Here is a 21109-nt window from a genome sequence, read left to right as displayed (position 1 = left end):
GTATGTGCTGATATCTATCGATAAGGGAAATAAAAATATTACAAAAGAAAGTTGTTGTGAAACGAAATGTGTACGTGATGCAGATTGTTCGAATGTTTCCCAAGAAATAGGTCAATTGTATCTGATACACTTATCGCGATCTAGAAATCACGAGTTCACGTATGCCACGCATGTTGAACGAGATCAATCGTCAATTACACAAATTCAATCGATGTTTAATCGAATGATCGGATCAGAGGATGGTCGTGACATTTATCCGATGATTTACAAGAAACGATTATACAAGAATTTCTAAATCGCTTAGATCTTTCTGGAAACGTTGAGGAAACTTTACATAGAATTGTACAGAAATTAAAATTTACAATCGATTAAAATTTAATCAGATAAGCAGTGTACACTTGACTCGAGATCCATTCACGGAGAGAACAACGTCTATTTTAAGATCACAAGATATAGATGTTCCTTTAATCGATTTAATCGGGTAGTATCGTTACAAAAAATTATGTTTTCGATTCTTCTTTCCTGTTACTTCTTGTATAATAATACATAAGACGTTTCTAATAAATAGTTGGCTACTTATTGTAAGGGTAATAATGGGTGGAAACCATTTCACTTTCTGGACAGTGTCGAGTCACGAGATTCGATAAGACTTGACAAAATACTCTCGTGACCTGATGAATGAATCATCAGCGGCTTCTGAAAATGATACGATTGATAGGAACAGAAATTCTATTGTTGTTTGCTCGTGACGTAATTTCTTTTTTTTTTTTTTTTTTAAGATTCATCTTTAAATATTGACTCGATAGGTTTACTGTTGAGTTAAGAACAAATGATTCTTTCTGAAGTAACATTCGAAAAGTATTTAATTTACAGAAAGGCAAATATTTTAAATTTTGTTTTAAAACAAACTCGGATCCGAAAGAAAAAAGTATAATTCGAAATGAAATAAGATCGTGTCGATTGATATTAATTAGATAATTGCCTCTATCTTGTTAGAGAAGATAGAGATTCAGAAAGTTGATCTGGGTTCGATAGAAAAGTGAAAGGTAGTAAAAAAAAAAAGAGAAAGAGAGAGATATTGAGAAATTGCATGAGAAAAGAAAAGAATGAACCGATACAATTAGAAATTGAAGAATAATAAGTACTGAAATAGGTATCTTTGATATTATTGTATACATATATATATAGTATCTGCGGTTAATTGATGCGGTCTCTGTTAATCTTGCCTATATGATTCTTGAAGACCTGTATTCTTCACTGCAAAAATCCAAAAAAACATTATTATCGAATGATTGCTCGTAGAAAAAAATAATTACCGATAACAAGAGATTTATCAAGTGTGTAAAGAAATAGGAAACAAAATCCGAAGAAGAAGAGTAAAAAATACAAGGCAAGCGATAAAAAGAATTGAAGAACGCGTAAAAAGAGTAGTATTTAATTAATCGAGTGTTCTGTACCTTCTACGAAACGAACTCTATCCTCAATTACAACTTATACAAGTTAACTAACGGCACAGTTGTCACAGAGAGAAGAGAACACAGAAGTTTTTACGTCGAGCAGAGTTAATTACAAAGTTCAAGTCTAATAATTCTGGATGTCGATAACAACTGGATGTACATAGATGAAAATTTTTCGTTTCAAGGAAGAAGAGGCACAACAACGTTGATTTGAATAGAAATCGTTTGATTTCCGCCGAGTTTTCATGACGAACCGGCGTGATGGTGATAAGTGGCAAAAAGAGAAGTCCGATATAAATATGTTTATCAGCCGTTGCAGAGGATATCGATATCGCGAGGCAGGGTACCAAGCGAATTATCTTGCTTTCTTCGCTACTCTCGGACGTTTTATTCAGGCACATGATTGATAACGATAGAATGACTAATAACGCAAGATGTGTTATGTGTAATGTGTAATCAAAAAACAAGAGGAGAAAAGTGCGGGTTGATATAAAATTTAACAAATAAATTTTGTCTCTTTCAAAAAAAAAAAAAAAAAAAAAAGGAATTTAAAATTTGAAATTTCATCTCAATGAAATTCGATATCCGAAGAAACTCTACGTTAGAAATCTTTGATAAATGAGAAATGCACTTCTGAAGTGATAAAAAAATTGTTGAACTTTTATAAGAGTATCGCTCTCGTAACGATGCGATTAATTGTGATAAATATTCTTTTTATAGAAAGGCACGTGAAAATGATTTCCATTGATACACACAGAAATTTGTATTTAAATATGAACGTCAATTTTCTAGGAATAGAATTGTTGTCAGAGTGTAATTAAAATATAAATTAAAATGTCCATCACACTATTATTTTGAATTGCAAAGTAGTTATCTAATTGTTATCTATTATATATTGTTATAAATATTGTTAAGGAAGAAGTGGATTCAAAAACGAAAATATTAATAATTCGAAGTACACTGCAATTGAAAACCAAATATTATTTTATATTAAAAAGTAATGAAAGAAAATCGGATAAATTTCAGCAATAAGAATAAAAAACAAATATTCTTAAATCTATTTTAAATGGCAAATCTATCTTAAGTCTATTTTGAATTCAGATAAGATAAAATTATTGATATATAAATTCAATGAAAAAAAAAAAAGATGATTGAGAGGAAGAGGAAGAGGAAGATAATAAAGAAAAGGAAAGAAAGGAGAAAGAAAAGAGAATCTTAAAAGAGAAAAAGAAGAATGATGAGAGAGAAGAGAAATTGTTAAAGCAGAGAAAGAAAAGATATTGATAAAGGAAAGAAGGAAGAGGAATTGATAAAGGAAAGGGAAAAAAGGAATTGATAAAGCAGAAGAAGCATTGAATTCATGTAGTGCACGAGCAAATTCAAGAAACATGTTAAATTCAATTTATTTAAATTGAATGTCAAATTGATACAAAAAGACGAATATAAAATTTCTCTATAATAAATGAGCGATAAATAATAAGAAAAGAAGAGTAAGAAGAAGAATTGATAAAAAAATTAATTTGGAGTAGAAAAAAGTTTTGTAAAGTTTCATAATAAGATTTAATGAAAAAGATTTATTTCAGTTAAATTTTATATAATTAAAATTTTTAAAAGTTATTCTCGAGAATATTTATTAAAAATAAAGATAATTTTTATTTTTAAAATAATATTTACTTGCAAAATATTTTCAAGAATTCTTAATCAATAATACAATAATTTCAATTCTTTTTAATAGATAAAAGAGGAAAAGAAGAGAAGAAGGATAAGGAAAATAAAAGAAAATACGAACATGAGCAAGCTATAATATGCATGTTCGATATTATAAAAACTATTATTTAGTAACAGTAAATTAATTTAATATACGTGCTAATATACATGCTACTCGATGAAACATGTAATTATCATGTTGTTTCATTAACATAATAAGATAAAGAGTATGTTCGATTTATCACCTGTTAATCCTTGAATGGGCAATATTTGCCAATCTTTCGATCGAATATTATCGATATCGATAATTCATTGTTTTGAAATTGTTTAAGCCGATTTGTTTCATCTATTCTGAGCAAATATGCTTAGTGCCATAAATTAAGCAATGTTATCGATCGTGTTTCTTCTTTTTTATTTCATTAACTCTCTATGCAAATCTATCCAAATCTGATATTCTTTATTCGTTAAACATATCAAAGAATATTTCCAATGCTAGTTTTAATAGCATTCATAATGGCGATCGGTCTTGAGAACTTTTCCAATGAACAGGAGGTAATGAATCATGTGGAAAGCTATTGTCATACGAGCTGTTTCCATACAGAAATGCATGCGTCACGAGTGTAGATTAAAATGTCACATGATGTGTGAGAATTCTGTTTTACATTCTTTATGAATAATATAGTGGTACAAATATCCTTCTTCTTTTCATGTTGTGTAAAAATTTATTTGCGTGAAGTAAACTGTATTACAAAGCGATACAATTAAACACTTATTGTTAGATTTTCCAATCTAGATTGCGGAGTATATTTAACTTTGATAAATTTTAATATTAATTTTTATTTTGTACTGGAATTTATCCTTGGGAATTAAAGATATTTATGATATAAAATGACCTAATTACGATATAAATTTTTTAGAGCAAAAATACGATAAAAAATATTTAAAAGTTTGATTACTGTGTTAATAATATAATCAATTTTTAATATTACTATTATTATAATAATGATAATCGTTGCAAAATAAATTTTTATAATTCCGATAAAGATTTTTTGCAGCTCTTCTGATAGTTATAATTATACTTACTCTTTATATGTATTTTCCAACAAATGCATTAAAACGAATATAACTATATACGTACAACGATCTACTTTTCTATCTATTTATCAGTATCTGTAATCAGAAAAGTAAATAAAAACTTTATAATTATACATGTATTACAAACAATTTTAAAGTCTAACTTAAAATAGATATGTATAAAAGGGTTAAATTATATAATATTTCCTGACGAATATCAGATATTTATTTTGTTTGTCAATTTGATAAATTTGTTTGTCGTCGAGATCTCAACGAAGTTAAATTAGATTGACACGTAATTGTGAATTCACACGTTCATTCTCAGTAGAAATGTTACCAGTTTAAAAATAAAGTTAACACTTGTTATTTTCGGCACGACAGATGACAGACCCTTGTTTTCCACAGAATGATCATTTGTCAGTTAGATGTTGCTACATTTTATAATTTTGTAAAATTACATTGTACATTGCTGAAAATAATCAGAGATGACATTATATATAAAAGAAATATATTAAAATGTATATATATATATATTGTATAGAATTTATTCTATTTTTTTTTATCTTTTTTAAAACTTACGTTAATAAGTCTAAAAAATAAAATAATTTCAAGGTAATCGATAATGTTTCTTAATTATAGCATTTAAATAATTTTTTTTTTTTTAATTCAGTTGAAAACGTTTTACTTTTTAATACTCCATAATATCGATATACCGATCATTTTCTGCAAAAATGAAAAATAAATTATTGCATTTGTTACCTGTCCATTATATTGTAGAAATATTGATCGATAAAGTCAACTAGTATTGAGAGCTGCATTACGTAATCGCTTAAATACATTATTGTGCATCTGAACAGAAAAATATGTTTGAAATGTATTTAAAGAATTATAACGCGACGTTGGTGGCAATGTTACGTAAATCAGATGATCACCAAGAAAAACGTATCTTTAAATCCTTCTCGAATCTCGACTCATGAAATAAATAAAGATGAAACGATAGAATTTCCCGCGCCATTTCTCGATTCTCGAATGTAAGGTAAGTCAATCGAATCGAATCGTTCATGCGCATTACGTCGATATTGCCATTGTCCCGACCTTGACCTGCACACTTTTAAAGACTTAATGTTAAAAGTATATTTATAATTGGCTGTTATGCGTCTTAAACTATTTTTAATAAAAAGAAAGAAAAAAATGAAGCAAAGCGAAAAACAATTGAAGTTAGAATTAACAATTTTTGATATAAAGAGAAAAACTTATTGTAACGTCAAAAAATTGAATTACGAAAATTTCAAATTTTTAAAGTATTATAGTTTCGTCTTTTCAAAAATAGATCTGATGAAAGTTCGAGTTAGTTGCATTGGCTTTTCACTCGATGTTTAGTTTGCATGATACTAACGCAATTTTATTGCCTTTGTTTGCGGGTGTAGACCATTCACGTGACATACCTCTCTCGCATCGAGCACGTGACTGGCACGTGGACCGAGCATGTATGCACAACTATCTATATCGTCATCTAGACGCAACTTGCGCGAGAAATACACTATGTGTCATGCAAAACGTGCAAAACGCTTGACCCACTGGTTAGTATGTGCACATTGATACGTACGGAAAACAAGCTTCTACGCCAGATGCGTGCATCCATCAATTTTATGCATCTTTATGCAAACCAAATTTCACTTGCAGATGTGTACCTCTGTTTTTGTAAACATGATATGTAATGCACAGAATCGTATTATCATTTATATTATATCCAATTAAAGACATTTGATTGGCATTTTATGTGTTCATATATTGAGCATGATTACAAATTTTCTAGAAAAATTTATTTATTTATTATATTTTAATCTTCTCTGGTTTATCTTTATTGATTTACGTCAATGGTAGAATAAATTCTATTGGAGAAAGTGTAATAATTTTTCTTTTGTGATTCGTGCATGATTATTATACTTGATTATATGTAGATAAAATAGATAAATTTGAATAATATAAATTCAATTTCAATATAGCGTATATAATAATAATAAAATTGTTATATAAGGAAAATGTTTGTACTAATTTCATACTAAAATCTTATTCTATAACGAACTGATAAGCTCATTTCTTGAACTTTCTAACGCGATAAATGGCACTTTCTTAAATTTTACATAAAAATCTTTATCCTTGTGATAATCGAGATTTAGAATTGAGGATTACATTATCATGAGGATTATGTTATCTTGGCCTTGGTACATTTACCTCTAATTTATTTTTCTCTTTCTCGATTATTTGTATTCTTAAACAAGCTCTATATCTTAAATTCCTTTTCGTTTGATAAATAGCATAAATGAAAACAAAATTAAAGTATGATATAAAAATTAATTACATACTGAATACACGAGGAATCAAGGTTGCTCCAATCTTTCTTATCTTGTTCATACGATTAATCGTGATTATCCGGAAATGTTAATTATCCTTAAACATTAAACATATCTTTTAGAGATCTAGCACGCGTGATTTAATTAAATTTTACCTTATCGCTTAAACAGATATTCTAAATCAAACGGAAGTTCATCCTTGAGATTAATTCGGTTTGAAAAGAAAAATTATAATGCAATAAAGATTTCAACGTTTATCATTAACCTACAACTATTTATTGCATGGATGATGTTTCTGTGATGTCTTCTATCAAGACTGCAGCAAGCATACGTAATTATATGTATTACGTACAGAATGCTAATTTCTGAGAGAAACGTTTGGCAATATTGAAAAGATAGTCACGGAATAAATTATTCTTAGGTGCAGTGATTGTCATGTGATTATTTCTCTTGGATATCGATTCGAGTCGTAAGAAAAGTTCTAAATAATAAATTAAAATGTTTCACATATTGACTAACGTTTCGAATATTGGAAATCAATAATTCGGTAGAAAAAAAAGTAGAAAAAAGAAGAAAAAAGTTTCTCACAATTGTTTTGAAGGTGTGCAGACGAGCATTTTTAGATAATATTTTGCTTAACCTCAACAAGTTCCACGAATAATTTTGGCAATCTGCCATAAGTAACAAAACATCGAGCATTCGACCAATTGAATAAATTTTCCGTCAAGTTTGCTGTAAGAAGTGAGACAAGATGTCAGAGTTCTTTCAGAACTCAATTGTTACAGAGAAGTCGTCTATCTTGGACCATAACATCGCCACTTTGTTTCCGGTAATATAGATATGATAATGTTACCTGTCAAAAAGATGGTTATATCAGTATTGTGTAATAATGTATTTTTTCAAGATTGATTACTGAATGTCCATTATAGAATATCATTATATAAACTTACTGATTTTATATCTTCTCATTATCGTTATTGTTTATGTTAATCGAAAATCATGAAGAAACGAATGAAAATATCATTTTAATGGAATTAAATTTATTACCATAAAATGGAAAAATGATGATAATTTTTCTTATAACTCGGTATAAATTTAATAATATGATTTATTTTTCATGATCGTAACATTTTTCCAATATTTTAAATTTATTTCCCATTCGAATAATTTTCCATGAAATATTATTATACGATTATAATTATTAAGGTAAAAAATTAATTATCATACCTGAAATTGAAAAACCTTTATTATTCATTTAATTATTAATAAATATTTCAGCATATTCTCGATCTCTCTTTAATATCAACTCATTAAGTATTCTTAAATAAATTAAACACAACATGGATTTCATTCGGACTACCATCTAACATAAAATCGTGAAACTAACTTTATTGTATATACTCATTATATATGATCATCGATAATATAGATACCGACGTTTTCTACAAAATTAATAAAACAAAGATATTTTGTTAAAATATCTGTTTGTTTATTTGAAATCATATCACAAATAAGTAAATAAATAAAATATTCTCTTTAATTTCACTAAATGCATAGTTTTACAAACTTGACAAAAAATTGTTTTTATTACTTGACAAAAATACACGTGTAAATTAATCACGTGTGAGAGGTGAAATACACGTGACTGACTGTAAGGCTTCGAACAATCGGTGCTTTTAATTGCATTACGAAAAAACATTTTAAGGTCAACAGATTACCGGAACAATATCATTCGCTCATCGAAGCCCTGAGGGGAACGATGGATTTTACTCACAAGCGAGTCTATCAGATTCTATCGGCCATTCTTGGACCTCTGGAAAGAGAATCAGAAGACGAAAACGAGGAAGAAGATGAAACGTAACAGTGGACTATTGACACGCATCTATTAAAGTTAATTAAAATCAATCTTGACCGTGAAAAAAGTATCTATATATACGCTATTTTACGTTTCATCGAGTTGTAATTGGTAGTGTTCGCGAAAATTATCATGAAATCATCTGCGTTTAATAGATCACGATCAGAAAATGATTTTTCTGCCGTCAAATTGCATGAACTTGATGATTTATTAAATGGGAAGCGAATGAAATTGTCGAAGACGTCATTTCAAGTAAGTTTTTATCTATCAAGATCTTGATCTATCATCGCTCAAAAGTCTCATTAAACTTTCATCGTTCTATTTCACGAATCGACATTAATTGACAATAATCAAAAGTTTTCAAAAATTTTCAGTGTACATAGTATATTTTGGATCGAAATACATTCGAACACTTTCACATATTAATTTAATTTTTATGTTTTAGCTAAACGACGTTGAAGATTGTTTAAAATCTAACGAGAGTGAATCGGAAGAAGAGAGGACGAATTATTTTCCGAATTGTGATTCGTCCGTATGGATGAGATCTTGCAAAAGTGAAGTGATAGAACCGATTTCTGGTAAGATAATAGGAAAAATACCACATTGGTTGAAAGGAACTTTACTAAGAAATGGACCAGGTAGCTTACAAGTCGGAGAATACAGTTTCAACCACCTGTTCGATAGTTCAGCTTTATTGCATCGGTATGTTTTTATAATAGAATACAATTAAAACTTAGATAGAATATTTAAAAAATTTAATTTTTGAAAATTGAAATTAACTGTTCACAATAATTTTTTAACGATACTTAATATATAATTTTCGCATGTAACCCAGACCTTGAATCAAATTCCTTTCAATAAGTTTAAGTAGTTTAAGTAGGTTCCAGAAGCCTTACATTACGTTTACACAGACCGTGAACGCGAATAAATGAAACCTTGAATAAAATTGATTAATTTAATTTTAACTTTTTTATATTTTTTCGAAACGATAGATTTGCAATCGCTAACGGAGAAGTGACCTATCAATGCAGATTTGTTCAGACGGACGTATACAAAAAGAACAATGCAGCTCAAAGGATAGTAGTTACTGAATTTGGCACCAAAGCAGTACCAGACCCTTGCAGAAATATTTTTCAAAGGTATCGAATGATATTTAGACATTAATACATTAATAAATAAAAACCAATGGAATATCAATGAAATTTTCTTTCAGAGTTGCAGCTGTATTCAAACCCGAGAATGACTCTGACAATTCTATGATATCCGTATATCCCTTTTGCGATGAGTATTACACGTTTGCGGAATCGGCAATAATTCATCGTATCGATCCGAAAACTTTGGAAACTACAGGCAAGGTATTGAGTTTTGTTATTAATGTTGCTTTATATCCGTTACTTTACTAATTATATCCATAATTGTTAAATGTTCGTAATTGTTTCGAATAAATAAATTCATTAATTTTCTAATCGTGCATACATAGGTGAATGTGTCTGATTACGTTGGAATTGTGAACCACACGTCTCATCCTCACGTAATGAACGATGGTACCGTTTATAATTTAGGATTGAGCGTGACACCACGAGGACCGCAATACAATATCATATGCTTTTCGCCCAATCAAATTATCATTGGTTAGCATTACTTTGAATTTGCAATTTAATCATTTATCGAAATATTTCGAATATTTTATATTAAATATTTTTTTCAGATGACTCAGGTGAAGAGAAAGAATTATCCATGTTTGATCAAGCTACTATCATTGCCAGTGTTCCGTCACGATGGTTATTGAATCCTTCTTATATGCATACCTTTGGCATCACTGAAAATTATTTCATCATCGTAGAACAACCATTGTCGGTATCTCTGACCACTGTAGTGTCTTGCAAAATGAAACAACAACCGATGTGTGCAGCTTTAAAGTGGTATGAGAACGAAAATGTAAGTCTAGTTTGACGAGGATTTTTTTTTTTCTTTTTCATTTCCAGCAAATATTAACAGATATATTTTGCTTTTACCATAGACTCTTATACACTTGATTTCGAGAGAGACAGGATTATTAGAGAGAACGTTTATTTCAGAGGCATTTTTTTACCTTCATATCATAAATCAATTTGAAACACGTGATCGTGATTACGTGGTACTAGATATTTGCTGCTATCGCGATGCAAAAATGTTAGACTGCCTATTCGTAGATGCGATGAAGGTAATACATTTTTATATAAAATTAAAATATGATTGAAAGTCGAATCGATACAAATATTTTTCAATTATTTTAGAATTTGCATAAGAATCCTGATTATGCTAAAATGTTTCGTGGCAGGCCTTTGCGATTCATTTTACCAATGAAACGTCCACAGCCAGACATACCATTGGAATATAATTTGATTACCGCAAAAACAGTGAACCAAGGTCTGGAGTCATTCCAAAATGACTCTGTCACGTGTCAGAATAAATCTGGGTCAGAGTTCGTTAAAGCATCGATAAATGATACTAACAAAGACAAGAAGAATGATTATCAGAATGTTCTGAGGCGAAGAGCAACTGCTCATAAACTTGCGAATGGTGATATTTTTGTGAAACCAGAACTTCTTTGCGATTTGGGCTGTGAAACGCCACGTCTCAACTATGACTCCTATCTTGGAAGGGAATATCGATATTTTTATGCTATTTCTAGTGACGTGGATTTAGAAAATCCTGGAACGGTAATTACGCTCTAATTTTAATCTTATAAGTTTTAACGAATTGGAATTGCAAAATACGTATATATTATTTTATTATAGATTATAAAGGTGGACATCTTGGAGAAAACGAGAAAAACTTGGTGCGAGAAAAATATTTATCCGAGTGAACCGGTTTTCGTACCGGATCCTAATGGCAAGGTAAGGGATCTCGTGACTTGAATCTTTGAAATCTCGTTTCTATTGAGCTTGAAAGCACAAATAAGCGTAAAAGAAAAGAGAGGAAAATACCAAACGTATTAATTTTATTTACGTGTCTATTTAACGAATTTATTTTCAGAACGAAGACGACGGCGTGGTTCTCTGCTCTATTGTTTGGTCTGATAAAGAGACACGCGTTGGATTGCTGATTCTAGACAGCGTGACTCTTACGGAAATCGCTAGAGCCATCTTCGAGACTTCTGGCCCGGTGCCAAAGTGCTTACATGGCTGGTTTACCTTGGACAAGTAAAATAAACTGGGACTTCTAAGAGACGGATATCGGATCTTTGGTTCATCGATGGAAATGAAATATTGATCTGGATGTTATGCGATATGTATTATATCAAATTGTCGATATATTTTTATCATATAATATCTATATTTTTCAGTTCCATTTTGTTGGCTTGATTATTGTCTCGTTAGTACCTTCGAAATTAAAAACATTGCTCTACGAACAATTCTTTTAGCAATGAAATTGCAAGAAAAATATATTAAGAAAAATATGTATATGTGTATATAATATATATATATGTATATATTAACTGCACAATATGTATACAATATAATAAATTATTTAATGTTTTCTCCTGATTGTACAGTGTAACTTATATTTGGCGATTAATGTGTCACATAAAGCTTCGATGACATGTAACGTAATAAATTTACAATAAAATGGGATGCAGTCGTGAGAATATTTGTCAGATGGAATGTAAAATGCCCTACGAACTTTGTCCTTAAATTAATATTCGCGGATTTTTCGTTAATTGGAGCGGATACATCAGTTTCTGGTCCTAGATACTTATCATAATGATCAATTAAGATATCATTTTAAATTATGCTACGTTGTTATTAAAATATTCTACTATTATAAATAGGCCATGTCGCCTCGTCGGATGTTTGATCAGCTAAAACAAAATTCTGGTAAAGAAATCTAAATTAGACGGATCTTTGCGAAGAAAAAAAAAAAAAATCTTTGATTCAAACGATAGAATAACAAAGACAGATTAGTGTTAATCTTTCCTCCATAAAATAAACGCTGTACAAAATATGCTGTTTTAAAATTCTATCAAATTTCACAAAGATCCAGCTGAGAACATTCTTGCTCTTGTTGAATAGATTCAACATGACCTAATAAGTTTTTATGTACTTACATAGTTAACAATAATCATTATAATTAAAATAAATAAGGTTGGCACAACCATAGTCATAAAATTAAATTACACTAGATTAAAAGAGCACTCAACGCGAGCCCCGAATCTTTGAATCCTTTCTTAAATATAATAAACTCGAGATAAATCACCCTTGTCACTCGCGGCAGGATACGTCGCGTTCCTTACAACATAATACATTAACGATCACGTTTGACGACTCGCGTTGCTCGCCACTAAACACAGTCACACGATTCACAGCATATATATCTTTAAAAGACGAAGCCACTCGTCGGGTATCACCGAAGCACCACGTTTAAATACAGAGTTTTCGAGAAGCTTCGACATTTTAGCACAGCGTGATAAGCATCCACGCGCCATTGGAAAGGAGAATGTTCCTCTGAGGATTGATATCACCGAGTCAAAGAGTCGCCATTGACAAATCACAACCATTCATTTACAGATACGCACGTGGTAACTTTCATTCTCTTTTTTTCTCTATTACTATCTATGCTACCTTATTCTACGTGACTATAAAATACGAAGAGGAAATCGCGCACGTGAAAAAAGAAAATCTAGCTAAAAGGAGAGAAAAAAAAAAAAAAAAGAACAAGAAAATTCGATAGATCCTGATACGATACTTCGTTGTAACGAGAGCTCCCTTCTGCGCGCAAAGGAAAACCACAAGCAACATGCGAAATTTGTTTACCAAAAATTTCCAAGTTTTTTAATACACGTTGAAAAAGAAATCATGCGCGTCACATGATAAGAAGAACGGTTCGTTCTGCAAGATAATCTTGTCCTGAGATTAAGTACGAGAGGTATTTGAAAGCGATCGTAGTTATAAGCGGCTAAAAAAAAAAAAAAGAATGCGTGACTTGTTGCTCGAGCTTTGCAGGGAGTGTTCTATGTTTTCTCTCTCTCTTATTATCTATTATAAGAGGAAAAAAATATTTAATCGATAAAAAAAAAAAAAAAAAAGAAAAGAAAAACACGTCTCTCGTTCAGGTCATATTGCCTGGTTCTGACAATATAACTATCACATTTTTGCTTCTACGTATCCTCCCTTCCTTGCCCATCTCTCATTTCCCTCCTTTCTCTTCTCTCTCTCTCTCTCTCTCTCTCTCTCTCTCTCTCTCTCTCTCTCTCTCTCCTACTTTCACTCAAACTTTTTCGACTTTCTCGCAATCAACGGAAGCAATAGAGTTCATCGTGCTGACATTCTTGCTTTCCGTGTCCGTTTCGCTCTTGGCGATGCTCGACGTGGAGACGCCTATGTGAGATTCACAATGCATGGGCAAGATTCCAGCGTTGGCGTCCTCTATCGCTTTTCTCAGCTGGGAACAAACGAAAAAAAAAAAAAAATAAATAAATAATTTCCAGACAATACAGTAGGAAAGGTGCAAGGAGTTGCGTTCGACAAACCTCTTTCAATCCCACAACCCCGACCAGCCTCCCGATAGCCGTCACGTAAGCGTGATTCACCCCCACCATGCTGAACAGACTGTGAACCTTCAACAAAGATGTTCGCTCGACCAGCTGGAAGGGCGCTGGATCGATGTGACACCTCGAGAAATCCACCTCCAACGACATTTCGCTCTCCTCCCATCGTTTCTGGTCCTCTGCCGACATATCTATCACCCTCTCGCGAGGCTGATCACGTTCATAAATTATTTCTCCAACTTCCTCTACTCTATGTTCAGAAATCAGGAAGGAATCGTACGCACCAGTTGCACTTTCTTCGAGGTGGCAGGACTTGGCGCCAGCATTGGCGTGTGCGGCGGCACCTCCTGACTGTCGCGCCTCACGCCAGCACCGGTTCCGATCTCCGGATCCGGATCCACGTCTTGCAAAGTGGCCGACTTGCGGAAGATCGCCTCGAAGGCAAGACGGATCCTGCGATTGAAAACCCGGTGAGAGAGAGATATATACCTTTCCTCGTTCACCGCTGAGAAATATCTATAAATTTTAGTATCGTTCGAGCGAATAAAACGTGTTTTACCTGCTCTCTGCACCGGTCACAGTGGTGTAAGGAGTAGCGGCCGGGCTCACCAACGGGCTGAATCCTTTCAGCGTGAAGGAATTGGTCTTCTTCAGGATGGATTTCTTCGGTTGCGAGCCAAATATCGGGGAATGGTAGGTGTGCTGGAAGAGGGGTGTCGCGTGAAACGAGCGAAGCGAGAAAAAAGACGTGATACGCAGGCGCCTACTTAATTGGATAAACGTTCATAATTGTGTTCATTTACGTCATTTACGTGACTCACGTGATCAGGAGCGGCACCGTTGTTAGGTGACATGGTTAAATCGTTAACACTTTGCCTTTGCATCTTAAGAATATCGGGAGCAGGAATCACTTCGAACCTGGACGGCCTCCTCGTTCTCTCCTGATCCCTCAATTGTCGTTCCATCTCCTCCCGAGCCCTCTCTTCGGCCTCCTTGTGCCACTTTTGAGCCACCTGAAAGAAAATTCGAATCGATAAATTCGAGGATCGGGAGAAAATTTCCAAGCGGACGATCGAGTAGTAAGAGAGAGAGAGAGAGAGAGAGAGAGAGAGAGAGAGAGAGAGAGAGAGAGAGAGAGAGAGAGAGAGAGAGAGAGAGAGAGAGAGAGAGAGAGAGAGAGAGAGAGAGAGAGAGAGCACCTGCAACCTCCTTTCACGCCCTATGTGCTTCTCGATCAACTTGATTAATTCCAATCTCTGGATAGATCCGAGCAGGATCATCGAATCGGGATTGTCGACCAGTGGAAAACCGCGAAGCTTGCGGTTTTCCTTTAAAATTTCTTTCAACTTCTGATAGGAAATTCCATGCCAGATATATTTTACGTCACGAACCATAAAATCTTCGACGTACACGTTGTACATTCCTGCAACACACACACGCAATTCTCGCTTAACAATTTTTATTTCCCAAGCCGGTCGCAAGCGGGAAGAAGATGTATCCCGACGTTCATTACCTACCTTAATGAAACTTCCTTTGGGAAAGGAACTCGTTAAAAGTAACGAAAGAAAAAGAGAGAAATTTTTAGAAATCGATACATTAGATCGAAATAATCAAGATCACCGGTTTACCTGAACTGGAAGGCAACAGGTCTGGAAGATAGGGCAGCTTCTTGATCAAAATGATACTGTCGTATATGCTGGGCTGAAGAAGGGCGGCAATCGCGTTGCTGATCAACACGGCGATCATGATCGGGACGATGTGAGTGATCTGACCTGTCATCTCGAACACGATAACGCTCACCGATATCGTATGGGTCACAGCACCGGAAAATGCAGCTGCCCCAACGGTAGCGTAGCCTCCTGAAAAAAGGGATTCTCTTCGATCGTGTCCCCTCGCATCGAATCGATTCGAGAGATTACCTGGTACGATGGGCGTTATGATACCGCCGTAACGAACGCCGTTGGGAAACCACAGAGCCATAGCTTCGCCCATGGCTCTGCCCAGAGCAGCGCCAATCTTGAACACGGGGATGAAAATTCCCGATGGCACGGGAACCGTGGAGCTTATGATCGAGAAGATGAACTGGAAGCAAAATTTTCATTCTTTCTTTCTTCCTTCCTTTTTTTCTTCCCTTTTGGTAAGAAATCATTTTATATATATATTTACCGTGAACGCAACGAAACCGATCAAACCGATGAACACGTCGGTATAGACGGTGGACCAATGCTTCACTATGTTCATTTCTTCGACCCCCAACTCTTGCTTGGTCCAAGTGAAGTTGGTGAACAAACCGTACACTTGATCGTGAGTATTCAAATCACCGGCCATGAATTGGCCTAATCCCAGTGGGAAAGAAACGGACGAGACGAGCAAGGAGACGATTCCAGGGTACAAGAAGCGGCTGGAATAATTTTCTTTTTTTACAATTCTACGAGGATGAATAAGGAAAATAACATGTCCTGCGCGAAACACTCACTTTTTCTGCAGGAAGCTGTTCATACTTTTGTTCTTTCTCATGAAGATCACGTATTGCCTGTGCAGCCAAACGTAGAAAGCGCCCCCTATACCGCTGCCGACTCCTATCAACGCGAACACGAACAATTCTTGCGGGTCGAAGGGGAAGTCCATGGTGAAATTGGTGGCGAACATCGCTGTGATCGTTTCCTCCCGTTGAAACCAGATGGCGAGCAAACGGAACATGGTTGCCCCGCAAACAGCGGCGAAGAACCCCCTCCAATAATTTCTCACCGCGAAATACACCGTGGTTACCTCGATGCTGAACAGGACACCGCCGATAGGGGCTGCGAAACAGGCTGCCACCCCTACGGCGCAGGCCGCGGCGAGCATCTCGCAGTTCCTGCTCTCGTTCTCGTAGATCCCTTGGAAACTCGTCACCAATTTGGACAAAAGGGTGGCCACGATACTGGCGATGTGCACGAATGGGCCTTCCTTGCCCAATGGTAGGCCGGAGCCCAGGGTCGCGGTCAGACCTATCACCTGTTAGACATTACGCTGGCTCTACACCGATGCTCGAAAACATGCAGAGCGGGGGATTTCGACCGGCTAATAGAATCAAAAATTGGATCGCTTTTTTTTTTTTCCAAGAGCGCAAGCTCGTCGCGTGGCTGAATCGAGTTTTTTTGTTTCTTTTTCTTTTTTCAATTTATCGAGGTTAATAACGATCGAGTTGTTGGAAAGGGAAGGAGAAAATTGATACGGTGTGAAGAAATCAAGTCTGGTTTTTCTAACCTTCGCTACGAGCGTACGAAAGGTGAGATACTCCTTCAAGGCCACCCCGCGTAGGATCGTTTTCATCTCCGGAATGCCGGATCCTATGCTCTGCGGTGCAACGATGTGCACGAAGCCGGCGCTGAAGAGGATCAGGCAAACCGGCAAGGACACCCAGGCGAGATATTGAAGCGCCGGATGGTGCGTCAGATCCTGATAAAGCCATATCCTGGCTGGTGGAACAAGCGATACGGTTAACTTAACGATTTCGCCTCGTCTTTGCCCGCGTAATAGATACGAAATGGATTACGAGCATTTGGATCAATGGCGTGGAAAATTGCACAAACCTTGGAACAATGATTGAATTTTGAAAAGAGAGGAGGGGAAGGAGGGGGATAGGAAGAAGAGAAGATCAATTTCGTTACGCGTGAAATTATTATTGTTACAACTATGGAAAAAAAAAAAAAAAAAGAATTAGGGAAAAATTAATTGGAACGAACATTCTTCTTCTTTATTCTATATGGAAATTAGAAATAGTATGCGGATAGCGTATCAAACTGACCGTTGTTACACATAGAAATGCCACGGTCCATGGCATAACTGATGAGCGCCATGATTATGCCAAGAAGGGCCAAGAACACCCAATCCTCCCCTAACCTAGCTCCCGTGTGCTTCCACGCGAAAGCCAATAACGCGACCAACTTCCTGCAAAGGGGTCCTCTTCTCGACTTCCTGAGATCCTCCTCCCTGCTGTCGTATTTCCGCCGTGTTTTCTCGTACTTGAGCTTCCGTGCCTCTTCTTTTGCGTATTCACCCAGATCCTTCGTGTAGCGACCATACATCTAAACGCAGCCAATCATTTTTCATCCGCTATTCTCGCCTTCGAATTTTCGCATTTTTTCTTTTTTTTTTTTTTTTTTTCTAACGCGAATATTCGGAGAAAACACGATATTCTTTTCTCGATACGATGAGACAAAATTTATCAAGCGAAATGTGTATCGATTATTATTCAATTTTTAGATTCATCGATCATCAATCGAACGTGATGATAGAATTAATTTTCTGGATATTTCGAAATCGTTAAGAAGTTTGTGGCTCTCGTCTATTCGAGGAAATTTTTCCTTTCTTGGAATTGATTTCGTCGGATCGATCGCAATACGAGTTCAATTAATTGAAACGATTCGATTCCGCTGTCTTCGATCGATTCTCTCCGAAATCACCGTTTTTGATTAAACGAACGCATGATTTTCCAACGAGTTCAGATAAAGTTCGATCTCGTTCCCGATTTATCTGATCACGTTAGAACCACCGCTCTTTACGTGCATTATCATGCAATTGCAGCAAAAATCTACTCTGCCCACTCGTGGATTAATAAAATTGCAAATTTCGTGCGCAAGCTGATTATTATTCGTTCAAAGAATAATGAAAAAAAAAAAAAAGAAAGGCGATCGCCCGAGTTACAGAAGAAACGATTTATGAAACGATTTTCAAAAGATATTATCAATATGCATGGAAAAAAAGAAAAACGAGAAATAAATATTCATCGTTGATAATTGTCGCACAACACGATTAAAATAATAATAATATCAGAGATAACGGAATTATCGGTGCGAAATTTTAACAGAAGAGGAACAAACATCGCAAACGTGAACGCAAAGTGTCGTTGAAAGCAAAGAAAAAAAAAAAAAAAAACAATGAAAAGGATTGATCGTAAGTTGGAACTTACTACGCGATGCGAGACCAACGGCATATTATATACTCGGATCGACTCGAACTCTCGAAACGAAGATAATCCGAGAAAGGAGCGCGAATTGTACGAGTGAATCGCGAATCTCGAACTAGGCAACAATGAGCAAACAATTTGAGACGCGAGCGCGAGATTACATCGGGGTTCGATGATCTTTGTTTAAAGAGTAACACAAGCCGTATCGATTATTACATCGATATTATTACGATATCGATACGTTTAGGAGGTGGAAAACAAGCGGAGAGAAGGGAGAGGAAAAGAAAAAAAAAAACATTGGATCGAATCTGTTCAACGCAAGAAAAACCTCTCGTTATTCTCACTTACGAGATACTCATCGTTACAGACGAAATAGGCTCTGTTCAGAACGAAAGCCGGCATGAAAATTGGATGAAAGATGTTTCGATGGTGTCCTGAAAAGCCGATATTCTTACCACAGATTCGGCCGATTATTAAGTCACGGACGATGCATTCTTCGAGTATAGAAAAAATTTACGGGTCACCGTCGGCCTATCGCACATTTTTCCCCACTTAATCGTCGACGACCAACGAAACGAGTCGTTCGATCGTGGTTGTCTCCTCCCGACTTGAATATTTCCAAAAATTTCAATTCATGCGAATTGCGAAAAATTGTCTGTCCAACTATCGCCAGTTCCGTTCAATCGGTTTGCCTCTTGGCAAACTTGAATATCAGATATTTCTGGCGACGAGTTTACCGCAAACCGTCCATTACTCTTTTTATTGTTTTTCCGCTATAACGATTGTCAGGGTCTATTTTGTTACATCACGTTTAATCGAAATAACCAAGGTTTCCTCATCGAAATTTAATTCTGTCGTTTGCAGAATTTAGTAAAATTTCACAGTTGGCCGTTAATATTGCAACGTACGCGCGAGTCATCCGCCACGTTACTATTGTTTTCTTTCCACTTTGGCGAGTGCCAGGATCCATTTGTTAAACCGACGGTCAACAGATGAGTCAATACGACTCGCAGACGGATTACCAAAAAAAGACCTCAGCGTCTACCAATTTGTTTCGCACTCCCCTTTCGATTCGCCCCTCTTGGACGAAAAAAACGTCCCAAACGCTTTCCAATTCGTTCGAATATACTCTTCGTTCACCATCTCCTGATTATCGATATCCACCCTCAACTTTTCCACAACTTTTCCCCGTTTTCGAAACGTGCCACGTTAAATCGTGCCCGATCAGAAGGTGCACGCGAATTTGCAGACGAACGACAACTGAACCATTTCCCTTCCCTTCCTTTCGAACTCGAGCCACGATATTTGTTGAAATTTGGCAACGGTCAAAATCCTTATTTTTAGCGGTGCCCACCATCGGTCAACTACGATCCTCCGCTCCATTGTCTGTCATCGATTAAAAAACGATCCCTGAGAAATCTCTCCTTCGAGAGAGAAAGCTCGAGAAATTCGAGAAAAGTCCAAAAACCAATCGAAAAACCAAATTCCCCAATTTTCCCTCCCTCCTCGAAACTCGCGCGCGTTTCGCAATCGTCGAATACCATTCTCGAATACGTCTCTATCCGTGTTTATCGAACGAGCTTTGGAAACCTCTTTGGACCGCGAAAACCGGACAGAAATAACCGGCAATTCGCTATTCGGTTTACTACGAATTCTACGATTACGTGTAGTGGTCGTTGCTACTTCGACGCGCGCGTTATTGCACACGTCGGATAAAACGTACGCAGCTCTCGAGCGTGAGAACAATCGAGTGTGCGTTTCAAGGGAAGGAAGGGTGTGTAAAAGAGAGCTCGAGAATTCTTCTGCTAGATATTGATTCCATGTTGTAAGAGTTTCGTTCTCTCTCTCTCTTTTTTTTTCTTTTATCTATTTTCCACGAACGATGGATAAAGGTGTTCGAGACGCGGAAAAAGGGGGCGTGAAATAGGGGGAGAAGGAACGGCGGAATCGAGAGACACGTAGTAGAGATAGAGATCGGAGCGAAGCTGGATTTGACGTCAACGACTACGACGACGACGACCACGCTCCACTGGGCAGTCGGCCGCTAACCCAATTTTATTAATTGATCGTAATCAATTTACGATACGGTTAATTTACGGCCTAATTTCTGGATATAGGAGCAGGCGGGATCGATGGAAAGGTAGGGAAGTTGAAACAACTTGTGTTTTTCCTTATTCTCCT

At 35.5% G+C, this 21109-nt stretch overlaps 3 protein-coding genes and 1 long non-coding RNA gene across 9 annotated transcripts in view; 2 read left to right on the top strand and 2 right to left on the bottom strand.

Annotated features, from left to right (window-relative positions):
• Positions 1 to 4441: 4441 nt before the first annotated feature.
• Positions 4442 to 7929, bottom strand: LOC116414622 (uncharacterized). Its single transcript, XR_015292343.1, has 6 exons — positions 7820 to 7929; positions 7181 to 7445; positions 6605 to 6689; positions 5845 to 6050; positions 4818 to 4961; positions 4442 to 4707 (listed from the first exon to the last, which is right to left on the bottom strand). It is a non-coding gene; the product is annotated as an uncharacterized LOC116414622 (long non-coding RNA).
• Positions 7286 to 12078, top strand: ninaB (neither inactivation nor afterpotential B). Of its 2 annotated transcripts, none has more exons than XM_012488349.3 (10): positions 7286 to 7421; positions 8893 to 9149; positions 9440 to 9586; positions 9661 to 9802; positions 9928 to 10078; positions 10156 to 10385; positions 10468 to 10650; positions 10724 to 11149; positions 11228 to 11326; positions 11466 to 12078. In XM_012488349.3, exons 1-10 carry the CDS (start codon positions 7344 to 7346, stop codon positions 11634 to 11636), a joined length of 1884 nt encoding a protein of 627 aa, XP_012343803.2. In that variant the 5' UTR covers positions 7286 to 7343; the 3' UTR covers positions 11637 to 12078. The 2 variants fall into 2 exon arrangements, with proteins under 2 accessions (XP_012343803.2, XP_003695005.2); XM_003694957.4 differs by lacking the exon at positions 7286 to 7421 and adding an exon at positions 8306 to 8699.
• The window catches only part of ClC-a (chloride channel protein 2), a 27235-nt gene continuing 17830 nt past the window's right edge, over positions 11705 to 21109 (bottom strand). For 3 of the 5 annotated variants that reach the window (XM_086909257.1, XM_086909256.1, XM_086909259.1), the window contains 12 exons: positions 17768 to 18047; positions 17227 to 17438; positions 16454 to 16974; positions 16144 to 16378; positions 15897 to 16059; positions 15606 to 15836; positions 15177 to 15400; positions 14799 to 14990; positions 14537 to 14679; positions 14262 to 14430; positions 13960 to 14187; positions 11705 to 13871 (listed from right to left, as the gene is read on the bottom strand). In XM_086909257.1, the coding sequence (XP_086765383.1) occupies positions 13698 to 13871; positions 13960 to 14187; positions 14262 to 14430; positions 14537 to 14679; positions 14799 to 14990; positions 15177 to 15400; positions 15606 to 15836; positions 15897 to 16059; positions 16144 to 16378; positions 16454 to 16974; positions 17227 to 17438; positions 17768 to 18047 (2772 nt within the window). In that variant the 3' untranslated portion in view covers positions 11705 to 13697. Of the gene's footprint in view, positions 13872 to 13959; positions 14188 to 14261; positions 14431 to 14536; positions 14680 to 14798; positions 14991 to 15176; positions 15401 to 15605; positions 15837 to 15896; positions 16060 to 16143; positions 16379 to 16453; positions 16975 to 17226; positions 17439 to 17767; positions 18048 to 19276; positions 19472 to 21109 lie in introns of those variants that run through there. The other 2 variants (XM_086909258.1, XM_086909261.1) reach the window with 2 other exon arrangements.
• Positions 20887 to 21109, top strand: part of nSyb (neuronal Synaptobrevin) — a 39229-nt gene continuing 39006 nt past the window's right edge. Inside the window, exon 1 of the mRNA XM_086909279.1 lies at positions 20887 to 21068. Within this exon, the coding sequence (XP_086765405.1) occupies positions 21061 to 21068 (8 nt within the window). The 5' untranslated portion in view covers positions 20887 to 21060. The remainder of the gene's footprint in view (positions 21069 to 21109) is intronic.

This window comes from Apis florea, unplaced genomic scaffold (genome assembly GCF_048593485.1).
Source record: "Apis florea isolate Af1SG1 unplaced genomic scaffold, ASM4859348v1 contig_3081_pilon, whole genome shotgun sequence".
Taxonomy (NCBI): domain Eukaryota; kingdom Metazoa; phylum Arthropoda; class Insecta; order Hymenoptera; family Apidae; genus Apis; species Apis florea.
This window is presented reverse-complemented; position numbering and strand designations above follow the sequence as displayed.

Excerpts from the sequence above, each read along its gene's own strand:
- ninaB (XM_003694957.4), top strand. The coding sequence starts at position 8,580 with ATGAAATCATCTGCGTTTAATAGATCACGATCAGAAAATGATTTTTCT. Across the intron at positions 10,386-10,467 it reads AGTGGTATGAGAACGAAAAT|ACTCTTATACACTTGATTTC; the intron begins GTAAGTCTAGTT and ends CTTTTACCATAG. Across the intron at positions 11,150-11,227 it reads ATTTAGAAAATCCTGGAACG|ATTATAAAGGTGGACATCTT; the intron begins GTAATTACGCTC and ends ATTTTATTATAG.